This window comes from Parasteatoda tepidariorum, chromosome 3 (assembly GCF_043381705.1).
Source record: "Parasteatoda tepidariorum isolate YZ-2023 chromosome 3, CAS_Ptep_4.0, whole genome shotgun sequence".
NCBI classification, from domain to species: domain Eukaryota; kingdom Metazoa; phylum Arthropoda; class Arachnida; order Araneae; family Theridiidae; genus Parasteatoda; species Parasteatoda tepidariorum.
This window is the reverse complement of record NC_092206.1, coordinates 31661008-31673499: the sequence shown is the minus strand read 5'-3', so window position 1 is coordinate 31673499 and position 12492 is coordinate 31661008. Positions and strand designations below refer to the sequence as shown.

The following is a 12492-nucleotide window of genomic DNA, read 5'->3' as shown; positions in this document are numbered from 1 at the left end:
AATAGGTTCGATGTGCGTTGTTAAACTTGCACGTGTTCATGGGACTAAAGAATTATGCCGTCTTTTGAATTATTATTTTATTTTATTTTTTTGCAAAACGGACCGCGTTTAATATAAACACATCTCGGTTTTTTTTTCCTGGGAAGGTGTTGATTTGGCTAAGATACGTAATTACTTTTTAAGTTACGAAAAAAAATTAAAGCTGAATCGAATTTCACAAGTTGTAATATTGTGTGAAAATATCAGGTATATTCTAAATCACAAATAAAAATGCAGCAATAACGGGAAAGAAGAAAAAACACTTTCGAAAAACCTCTTAAAAAATTCGTCTTAAAATCGGTACAACGCAAATGATAAAATCGGCACAAACAGAGCACGTAAAAAATAATTCTTTTAATGCGCGATTCAAAACTCGCTTGCTGTCAAAGTATTAAAAATATCATAATCTTTTCAAATTTCAAATCAATAACTACTAAAACAATAACCAAAATACTTTATTTACTCCAATTTCATCTAAAATATTAAAGTCCATCAAAATTTTATGTAATTTAAATGCGAGATTTGAAATTAAAATGTCGCAATAGCGTATAAAAAATATCGGTACTTTCAAAACCTTGTAGAAATGTGTAGCAATAATTTCTAAAATAGCGATTGAAAAATAATTTGATTTGCGATAAAATCGTTAAAAATAAGCCATGTCAAAAAATGGTTATCTAAATGAGTGATTCTTTAGTCGCGATTCGTAACAATATCGTGCTAAAATATCGAAGTTTTAAAAACCGGGCGGAAATGTGCAGCAATAACTGTTGAAGAAAGGATCTAAAGTCATTCAGATTTTCCATGAAGTTTGCACAAATAAAGCGTTTCATAACTTTCAAAAATCGCAATTTCAGAAACTACTTGAAAATAGGTAGCAATAACTACCGAAAAGTCATTGGAATCGGCACATACGAAAAGCGTCAAAAGTGGTAATTAAAATTCGTAAATCGTAATAATGATGTATTAAAAATATTGGGATTTTTAAAACTATGCTGAAATCCGTAGCGTTAACCATCGAAAAACTACATTGATTGAGATTGGGTATGTCAAAAACTTAAAAGTGTAAATTTAAATTACCGAATTTTTTTTATTATTTTTCAAAAACAAATATTTAATTTTTTTTTCTCATTTTGTTCAGATTGCTTCCGCGGGCCGCACATCGAGGGTTGACGGGCCGCAGGTTGAGCACCCCTACACTATACGCATCAATACTTTAGTTTCTTTTCTCATTAATATGCTACACTGCTTTAACCAAAAGAATTCATTTTTAAACTTTAAGAAAAAGTTTAAACACAAAATGAAGAGATAGCTCAGAAATCTCAAAATGATTTTAAATTAATTTATTTTTAAAGACAATTTATGAATAACACGAAAACTCAAATGTTGAAACAAAATGCTTTTTTATAAACTATACTTACAACATTACTGCTAGACAAAAGTAGGGAGCACTAATTGTTTCATTATAATTTTCTTTTATTAATATGCATTATTAAATAAATATTAAAATAAAGTAACATTAATACAAAGCAGATACATATTATTATTTTTTTTATAAAAGTCTGAAGATTTATTAAATTTCAAATGGGGAAAAAAAACCTTTAAAAGAAATTTCCTTACATAAATCTCAATTATAAAACACATTTTATTAAGAAAGAGAAAAAAATGAAATTATTGTTTACTTTAGTGATTCTTCAGTTTCTCCAATTTCATAATAAAGTTCACTAAGTTTTAAATATCGTAACTGATTCTCGGTTTGTGATTTCAAAATTCCTCTTAAATCACTGATAGCACTCATTAAATCCCCAATAGACTCATAACATCCAGATCTCATTTCTCTCAGTTTAGTGTCCCATGGTAATTCCTTGAAGAAAAAATATAGGAAAGATAGTTTAATGTGATTAATTCAAAATATTCAGTTCATAGAAACTTAAAGCATGCTCAACATACTATTTTANAAAAAAAAAAAAAAAAAAAAAAAAAAAAAAAAAAAAAAAAAAAAAAAATTCGAAATTTTTTTTTTAAAAAGTAATAATAATAATTATTTAAAAATGAAAACATAATTATTAAAATAAACATATTAGTGGGACACTGCTAGAATAAAAATGTATCAGTCAGCTGTTGATCAAATAGAAATAAGTGAAGAATTTTTAAAATGACAATCTTTTCACACATAAAGAGCTTGGTGCAATATATGATAATATAATATATAAGAAATTTTGCTATTGATCAAGTGTAGCATTTTTAAAAATGGTCACTTTTTTAAACATGTGGCAAATTTTTAAAAAATTGAAAATTGTAAACAATAAAAAAAAAATTTTGATAGTAAAAGAAGGCATTTTGTTTAAATCATTTCTCATTTTAGGAGGGGGAAAGAAATTACAAGTTTCATTTCTAAAAAGAAGAAATATTTTAAGATATATATACGGAGTAAGGTAACTTTTAGAATATTGCAAAATGTTCATAAAATCCATATTTATTAAAAAAATTTATAAAGTACACAAGGAGTGCATTTCTTGTGAAAAAGTGACTATTATGTGGTGATTGACATAGAATTTTTTAATAGCCTTGCAGCTAGTGGCAACTGTTAATCTGTTAAATTTGCCACATAAGCCACAGTTTTTCGAAAAGTGTCACTTTTGCATGGGACTTTCCTGTTTTATATTGTTACAAGAAATTAAAAAAAGAGTTGATCTGAATTTTCACTAGATATACATGAATTCCTTACTACCTGCAAATTGTAGGAGTTTTTGCCAAAAATGTTCCCTAAAATATTTCAAAATAATATGGATTATCACATACCCTTTAGCTTTTCATAAATGAAGCCTTTAAGTTATTAAGAGACTGCAAATCATAACACAATTTTAAACAAAAATATACCTGAAGTAGTCGAGTCAACAAATCTATGGCTTCATGATAATTGTGGTCCTCCACAAATGCATAAGCTAACTGAACATCTCTTTTAAGTGGTTCAATCACAGCATATCCATGATTGGCATCTATATGAGATGGATCCATACGAAGCTATAAAAGAAAACAGAAGAGATAGTGTATTAAAACAAACATTAAAACTAAAGTCTATACTTAAAAATAAAACTAAAGCATGCAACTACATAAAAAAATAAATATCACTTTAACTGAAATGAGTATTGAGTATACTTCGTGCTGCATATGATTAAAGCAAAACAATGCTAATAAAGCACAGATAAAGGTACAGTTACGAATTCAAATCTATAAACAAGAATCTTTAATGTCTGAACATAAAATGTGATTAGAGACTGACACTTTATTATTCGACACTAGGTTTAGAGGAATGTTTTTGTTTATAAAACCAAAACTATAGCATGTACCTTTATTTTTGCTTTATTCACACTAATTTCTCAAAATTTTATGATAATGCAATACAAAAATACAATATAAAATTTTATGTAACATAAAAAATACTTTTGTATTTGTGTATGCGATATAAATTTCACTAAACAGATTCTTAAAAATATGAAAAAGATTCAATCACAGCATCATAGATTGCGTTTTTTTAAAGGCTGTATAGTTAAATTGCTTCTTATACTTAGTATTGCTTTTAACTTCACTTTAATGCGCTTTAAAACTAACTAGATCAGACATATTTTTTAAAGAGACGGCAAACACAATTAAAACTTATTTCTCTATAGGGTAAAAAAAAAAAAGAGAAAAAAAAAAGATATTTTAGCTAAGAATAAAGAAATAGATTAAAGAAAATCCAATTTCTTCAATAGATATTTTGAAAAAATATTAGATCATTCATAAATGTAGTATTGGACTAAATTTTCTAATACTATTCATTATTGGCCCAAAACTGCATCTGACAAAGATACTATCAGTTACATTTAATATGTGGTTTTTTCGTAAGAGTAAAAAATACACCAAGCATCTGTGTTGTCAATTAAGAAAATAAACAGATATGAAAATAAACCTCAAAGTTGCTGAGGAAAAAAAGCTTGCACTTCTAACAAAAAGTTCAATTTAATCAATCATATGCAAATTTGATAATTCCTTATTATCATATTTAATTCTTAAACAGGGACACATAATACAAGGTAAAAAAAAATTTCTGCCCCAAATACAATAGTAAAGCATATATAAAACGTTTCTTAAATAAAAATAAGCTTTTCACATATTCTGATATGAAATTCTTTCTCAATTAGATGATAATTTTAATCATGTCTAAAATGTGCCTTTTTGTTAGAGCCAGGAAAGAAACAATAAGTTCAGCCTTGTTTGGCAAATAATAAAATTTTTGATAAAAAAGTAATCATATTTCTTAGATATAAATATCTTTACAAAAAAGATATTTAAAAAAATCATCTCTCATAGTTCTCACTAAAAAATAATCATATTCAATATCTTTCCTAATAACATTGTACAGTAAAAATATCAATCGTAAAAGCAAATTTAGTATGACTTAGCAATTTTTTATATTAAGTTAATAAAATAGAGACTACACAACATTTCAAAAATATTAAAAAAATGTGCGAAAACTAAATTCTTGAAAACAATTGACAGTTAATAATTGCATTAAATCTACAATACCTAAAAATAACATTATAGAAGAACTTTAAAGATACATACAACATATTCATAATCAATATGTGCTTCATCAAGTCGTCCTTGTTTCAAATAAACATTCCCTCTTTGCAAGCGAGCCTAAATTAACCAAACATTGTCAACATAAGTATCCAATACTTAAGAAAATATACACATTTGTATAAAAAGGTCAGAAAACTTACAGCCACAAAGTCCGGCTTGATTTCAATAACTTTACTTAAATCTTTCAATGCTGAGGCAATTTTTCCAATAGCAAGATATACTGTAGCTCTAGTATAATAAGTTAAATAGTTATATGGGTCAGCCTCTGTAAAAAAAAAAAACACTTATCACTCAATATCAGCATTCATAAAACATAATTTTGGCATAAAATATTTTGAATCATTCATTTTTATGAAATTTTAATAAAAATGTGCATCAAGCAAAAGCATCTTAGATATAGAACTGGATAACTCAATATTTTTCAGTTTTGAATTATGTATGTTACAAATAGGATAAAAGCAAAAAAAAATAGGTTTAATTGGTTTAAGTGGTGACAATCTATCCTTGCTGGTAAAAGAGAGCCTGAAGAATCCTAATCACACATCATACATAAATCTAAATAAGATATTTGGGCACATTAATTCTTTTAGTAATTAACATAAAATAACTTCTTTTTTATTTATATAGGTATAATAATAATTGGTGTTATTGGAACATTACATAAAGAACATCTATTTAAAATGGACAACACATACAAAATGTTGTAAATTGATAAGGAAATTACTATTTCTAATGGATTGGCATGGGTTTTAAATAATGACACTATGTACTAAAAACTCTGACAGACGAACAATATATGTCTATGACTATAACTTGAAAGAGAGATTAATATGTAGACTTTACTTCCAATATATCAGTTAAGAAAATAGATAATAAAATACAATTGAGTTATTCCTTACAAAGTAGAGAGGAAAAATTACATTTTTAACAAGAGTTTTCATTAAAATTCATGAATGGCTTGTATGTTTATTTTAAGGAATACAATTGGGTGAAAATAAACAGTTAATTTTTTTTAAATTTTATTATCCATATTTGAACTTAGGTTCCTTAGCTTTCACAAACTCTTCAAATTTTGGATCTCTGATTTTTTTAAATGCAGTTGCTTTTCGGTATGCTGACAGACAAACCGAAAAGTTAATTCACGAAAACGAAACTAAAATGTTTTTGTTATGCTTTGAGCATTTTAAACAGTTTATTTGAAGAAATTATGTTTTTAAGAGGATTTTTTTTTTCTTTCTAGAAATTATTTTTTGAACAATTAATTTTTTTGTCAGAATTTTCTTGCATTTTAAATGCATTTTCTAAAGAATGATGTTGATTTTGAGAAAATCTCAACACATTAAGTTGTAAAAAAAAAGTTCATTATAGAATTCTTTGAAATTTTGTATAATGTTAGTAATGTTCTGAACTAAAAGCTAAAGTCCAAGTGTAAATTTGTTATTTTTATCAAGCTTTGAGACAGAATATTTAGAATTTCTTTTCAAAAATTCAATATTAAACAATATACTTAGTTCTATTTCATTATAGTTTTGATATTTTAAGATTTTAGTTTAAAATACAGGCTTGAATTTATAATTTAAGGATCCCAACTTACAACACATAAAATTAACATTGTAATCAAGTCTATCTTTTTAAAAAAATTTGTCAACAGTACGGCATTTAATATTTATTTACAAAATATTATTTGAAAAAAAGAAAAAAAAGACTTAGGCATTAATAGGCTACAAAATCACAAAAATTTAAAACTTACCAACAGCTGCATGGTAATGAGATAAAGCATCATCATAAAGACCCTGAGATAACAGCTCTCGACCAAGTTGTAAGTGTCGATCGATTTCTAAGTTATTTAGCCATTCATCACCTATAAAAATATAGACATAAAATTAACTATTACCCTATATAGGAACATTTCCACATTATTATTTGCAACAACATAATCAACTCAATATCTAGGCCACTAACACACATAATAAAATATAAATAAAACTACTTAAGCGGATAAAATTTGTAACCGTCACTTTTGGACAAACCAAAGGGCAATCTTCCGAGATTTGAGGTTGCGTAAGAGGCTCTTATTTGAGCTGTAATTGAGGGCCAGAAATAGCTGTATTTTCTCGGAGTTTCAGTTAATACATTTTTGGGGTATGAACTGTTTTAATCATCTCTATTCGAAACAAACCCCATGTGCTCAGTTCAATATATTAAAAGTTAAATATCTGCTATGGTCATGGCAGTAGGTCAAACAGTTCCTTAAGAATATAGTTTTTTAAACTTATATATAGAAAATTTATGGAATTTACAGTTTTTCAGCAAAGAAATTTTACTTTAAAATGCAAAAGACCTGATTCAGAAACAAATTTGAAATTCACAATTAAAAATTCAACATAATTTTTTTAAGAAAAATAATTAATATGTTCCTTTTTTAAACTAATTTATTTATAAAATAAAGTTTACTATAAAGATAACAAAATTTGTTATTAATACAGTACATATCATATAAAAACAATGAAAGTCATTGGAAATACTTGGTTACAATCTGAGGCTCGTGAAAAAACTGATAAAATTCAGTAACTTTTTGTTACATAGTTGAAAAAATGGTATCCATGGCATGAAGTAAACTCACTGTCAATAACAAAATTCCAACAAGCTAAACTAGTTTAGGGACTAGATTATCTTTAAACCATATATAAACAATTATATCTAAAAAATTTAAATAAATGCTATAAAAATTCTAACTAAAAACTCAAACATTACTAGATTTAAAAGCATTATTATAAGTTAAATAACTATTTTCAAGTGAAATTTCATAGTTGTAAGTGTCAGAGTTCTTCTTGAACTACCTGCAAAAACATTGATTTTTAATTTTACTATTTGTAAAGAAATAAAAATCTTTAAAAAAATTTAATCAATTGTTTAATTTCTAAAAAAAAAAAGAAAAAAAATTTCAGTACATGCAAATTGAAACTGATAATTTATGATTGTAACAAACAGAAAGTTCTACAAATAAACAAGTTTTTCAAATTAAATGGGAAAAAATATTGAGAGAGATTCTTAATTGTATAATTAATCATTATTTCAGAAAAAAGAAAAAAATACTACCAACTTAAAATGGTAAATTGCTATACATAATTTTTTTTTCTCCGATTATCTACTACATTATAACCTATATTTTGATTTAGTTGGTTTGGTAGAATTAATCAGCTTCTTAGATTGGCTAAGAAGATTAAAGAATGACAAATAATCATTCACCTGTACCCTACAGCAGAACAGTTTTATACTGCTAGAGCCTCACATTAGACATAAAATATATCTGTAAGAAAGATCTATATTCTAGTTATATAAGTATATTAAGCGAAGTAAATGATCAATGAATTTTGATTGGCTGTTCAAACAAAAAGTAAATTGATGGTGAGCCAGTAACTTTAAAGAGAAATATCTTAGTTAGATTACATCATTTCCCCGCTACATATACTTATAAAAGATAGACATACACAAAAAAATATCATTATAAATTGAAATTCTAATATTTTGTTTGTGCGAATGTATCAGTTCCTTGTGAATTTGATCGAAGATTGATTTTTAACAAAAATAATCTTTAAAAAGACAGACTAGAATAGAAGATAAAGTATTGAATAATAATAGAATAGAAGTAAAGTATTGAATAGTAATAGAAGATAAAGTATTGAATAATAGTTTAAAATGTAAAAAATAAGAAATAAGTTCCCAAGCTTTTCCAAAAAGGAAAATAATGCTTGATTTCAAGCAGGTTCTTCTTTAAAACAAATAAAAGTAGCTAATATTATAAAAAAATCAACTCATAAAACTTAATAAACAAATTAGAACATTGCATTTGCATTAACAAAAACAATCTAACAATTACCTTACATTTATTACTATTGCAAAAATATAAAAAACTTTGGTGCTCATCTTTCCCTTACTTTTGATGTTTCAAGTAAAAAAAGACTGACATTATCCATAGATTATTTTTTATACTTCTGTTACATTTTAAAAATGAATTATCAAAACAATAAATCTATAATTAAATGAACATAATAAATTATGTTGAATTTCGTAAAGATATGTCAATAAAATTCAGCATCCACTAGACTCCTTGGTGATATTACTCTAAATTTCAATTAGCTTAAAAAAATTATAAATAATTAATACTATTCTTCAATCACAAATTTACTGAAAAACATTAAGTCTATGTAGACTCTTGTTAGTAAATATGAACGCTATAAAAATTTATTAGTAAATAAATATTTTTTTACATAAAATTATTAATAGAAGAGGATAATTGGAGAAATTAGGAATATAATGGCTAAACTATTCAGGTAACTTGCTTAGAGTCCATTACTTTACTTTTAAATAAAATGTAACTTTTATTCATTAGTCAAATTTGCTAATTAACTCAATTAAATGAATTTAAAAATTTAAGTAATAAATTATGTACATGATTTATATTAAGATTCTTTACATTCATAAACATCATAACATGACAGACTTGTCAAAATTTAAATAATGTTTGCAAGAAAAAGGACTGCTTTTTAAATCACCCTTGACAATCTAATCCTTCTTAAATTCATTTAAAATCTTATCTCGTTATAATATAAATCATAAAAATGATATAAGTTACAGCAATTTAACAGTTAAGATATATCAAATTATAAACCCCAAGATAAGGAGGATAATGACAAAATTAGTCAGATAACTAGTTAAATGTCCACTATTTTTTATATAAAAAATTTAACTGAATTTATGAAGATAATTTATTTACATGATTTATATCAGGATTATTTCTTTGCATTCATAATCACCATCATAACATGACAGATTTCACAAACTTTGAATGATTTTTGTATGTAAAAAGATAAGCTAGACTGCCCCATATCCTCATAAAAATCCATATAAATCTAACTCATATATATCTTTAAATTATTTAAAATTTGATCTCATACAAAAAGGAATTATTACTATAATATTAACTACAGTAGGTAATTCGAATTAAGGTAAGTCGAATTAGAAATGTCAATGTTAGAAGTAACTTTCCAGAAAGGCATTATAAATACAAAAATCTTTTAACTTATTTTCAAAATTTGGTTATTAATTAGCACTTACCTCTCACGTCAGCAATTTCTCTGATTAAATATAATAAAGAAATAACAACACGTAACGATGGCACCATTATTAGCTTTTAAAATTTTTATAACAAGTCAAAATAATTTAAGTCTATAAAAAACATGAAGCAAATTCGTTCAAGCGATTATATGCTGATTTTGAGAAATTTTTCTTTTTGCTGACAGCTCATAATATTTGGCATTTAAAGCAATGAATATAAATGAAACATAATCAGACTAAAGAAACAGATATTCTCATTTCATTTTCAATACTTGTTTCGGCTGAGCGTGTTGTTATGTTATTGGAGGACAACCGCTTATGCCACCATAAAAGAACTAAAATGTTTTCTAAAATAGCTACTAGTTTTTTTATTTCTATTTTAATTTTTGGCAACGACTCAGAATACTTACGCATCATTTTTGCTGCACTACATTTTTCATTTTTTCCATTATCACTGCATACGGTTCACGCACTTTCGAACTCAATAAAGAAAAATGGAGAACCGGATTGGTCAGTCTTTCGAAGGAATTTCAGGGAGTTTCGAAGGAGGAATTTTGAAGGAGTTCTCATTCTCATAAAAAGGTGATGAGAATTGCCTGAACCTCATGCAATAATAATTACCCTTATGACACAGTTTCCAGTTGATCACCAAAGTCCAGCATTAACGACAACGGTTGACCATTTTGATCAGCTTGCGAAGAAATCGAAGGTGCGTGGTATTGGTCCATTTTTAAGGGCTACTTTCGCTGAATGCGTTTCATGCATTTCCAATCCTCTTTGAGAAAAACGGAGAACCTGATTGGTCAGTTTTCCGGGGTAAAATATTTTTCATTAATCATGTTCCCATTCTCCCTCAACGGCGAAAGAAAGCGGGAGAAACGCAAAAAGTAAGAATTGTCCTTTAAATTAGTCTACTAAGGTGCTAAATTTTTCGCTTGCAGGTCATCGTGCTACTTCAGCGGGGGAACCATCCTCTCTGTGAAGAATCAAAATAAACATAGAATGTCTTCTGATCGTCCTCAGGGTTTTTCCCCAGAACATCACTGATTCCCTTGTAACCCAATGGTTAGATACTCCAAAAGTATTCTCCAATCTGGAGAATCTGGTGGTTCGATCATGAACTCCGCTAAAACCCACTGATCCCATGCGATAGACGAGATCGTAAATTCTGTGAAATCGGAAGTCCTGTGGCCAGTCACTGCGCAGTACTATGGGTGCAGGCATCTGTAGAAAATTTCCTGCCCCTTCAGATCAATCTCTAAGTTGAGGAATTGGCATCACAAATTGTGATGCCATCGGATCATCTTCAGGGTTTTTTTCCCAGTCCGTTACCAATAGCCCCCCCCCCCCCAGAGCTGTAGTGCGACGTAAATTAAGTACTACCTAACTACCCACCCAGAAAATCACTATTGGCCCTTTATGAAGTTCTAGGGCTGCGTAAATGGAGTACTACTCCAACTAAATGAATCGAAAAAGTAGATAACCTAAGATGATAAGGACCATTCTCTCATCCATTGAGAATCATTCTACAGGGTCACACAAGACGATGCAATTGGTACAAAAAAAAAAGGCTTTTCTTAGGAAATCAACTTTTTAGGAAAGGAAATTTTAAAAATTACTAGTTTTTATTCTGATCAGTGATTTAAGTTGGCAGTCAAAACATATCATTCGCAGTTTTCTGCGGAAGTAGTAAAAGCCTTTCACAGCATTACAATCAATAAGATAGTTCACTTTTTGTAGATTTCATTAGGTGGAGGACTGTGGATATAAATTCTCCTCAATAATAAGAAATCCCTACAAAAATTCCTCAACATTTCAGAAAAAGATAAAAATTTCGTCATTCATAATCGATTTCAATTCATAAAGGATAAAAACAAGAAAGATATTAAACTTTTTAAAGATGCTTAGCAAATTAAAGATTTTTTAGAGAAATTTAATGAACTTTTGTCTGTAATTTCAATGTAAACCTTCTTTTAAAAACTGGATATATGAGAATCCTGTGAAACTCCATTTAACTTTCTGCATAAGCTTTAATAATACATTTTAAAGAATAACATTCTGATTTGTGTGATTTTTTTAAATATCTTGCGTCAACGATTTGTAAACACGTGAAATTTTGTTTTTTAATGATCATAATATATACCTTTTTAACTAAAATTGCTTGAAAAACTTTTAGTTTCTAAATTGTAACATTCAATAATTTTTCAATCAATTTAATAAAGTTAAAAAAATTAAATTGAAAATTTACTTTTCACAAAGTATTGTTGTAAGGCATTTACCAATTGTGGAGTCAGTTTCAGATATTTTTGTTTTTCGGAAGGGGTTTGTGAAGGTGAAAGAAAAAAGAATAGTGCAATATAAATGTGTTTTAGATTGGGATATTTTTACATATTTGATACATAGTAAACACCTTCAGTCCCGCAATGGACTGATCGTTGAGACACGGTTCCCAGCAGATCACCGAAGTCAAGCATCACTGGCTGCGGTCGGTGTGCGGGTGGGTGACCACTTGGATCAGCCTGCGTAGGGACCGAGGGTGTGCGGTATTGGTCCTCGTTAAACTGTTCTACCGTAAAGTGCTCGACTTCGCGTGCAGGTCGTCGGGCTACCGAAGCGGGGGTGCCATCCCCTCCGCAGAGGATCAAAATTGTGATGGCATGTCTTCGGATCATCCTCCGGGATGTTTCCCAGACCGTCGCCAATAGCCCATTG

General features: G+C 27.8%; 1 protein-coding gene across 3 annotated transcripts in view; it reads right to left on the bottom strand.

The window, feature by feature from the left end:
* Positions 1–10113, bottom strand: part of LOC107442032 (dnaJ homolog subfamily C member P58IPK) — a 29032-nt gene extending 18919 nt beyond the window's left edge. For all 3 annotated transcript variants that reach the window (XM_016055489.3, XM_016055497.3, XM_071178470.1), the window contains exons 1-6: positions 9781–10113; positions 6413–6523; positions 4803–4927; positions 4645–4719; positions 2917–3060; positions 1719–1900 (exon numbers count right to left, since the gene is read on the bottom strand). In XM_016055489.3, the coding sequence (XP_015910975.2) occupies positions 1719–1900; positions 2917–3060; positions 4645–4719; positions 4803–4927; positions 6413–6523; positions 9781–9847 (704 nt within the window). In that variant the 5' untranslated portion in view covers positions 9848–10113. The remainder of the gene's footprint in view (positions 1–1718; positions 1901–2916; positions 3061–4644; positions 4720–4802; positions 4928–6412; positions 6524–9780) is intronic.
* Between the last annotated feature and the right edge of the window lie 2379 nt (positions 10114–12492).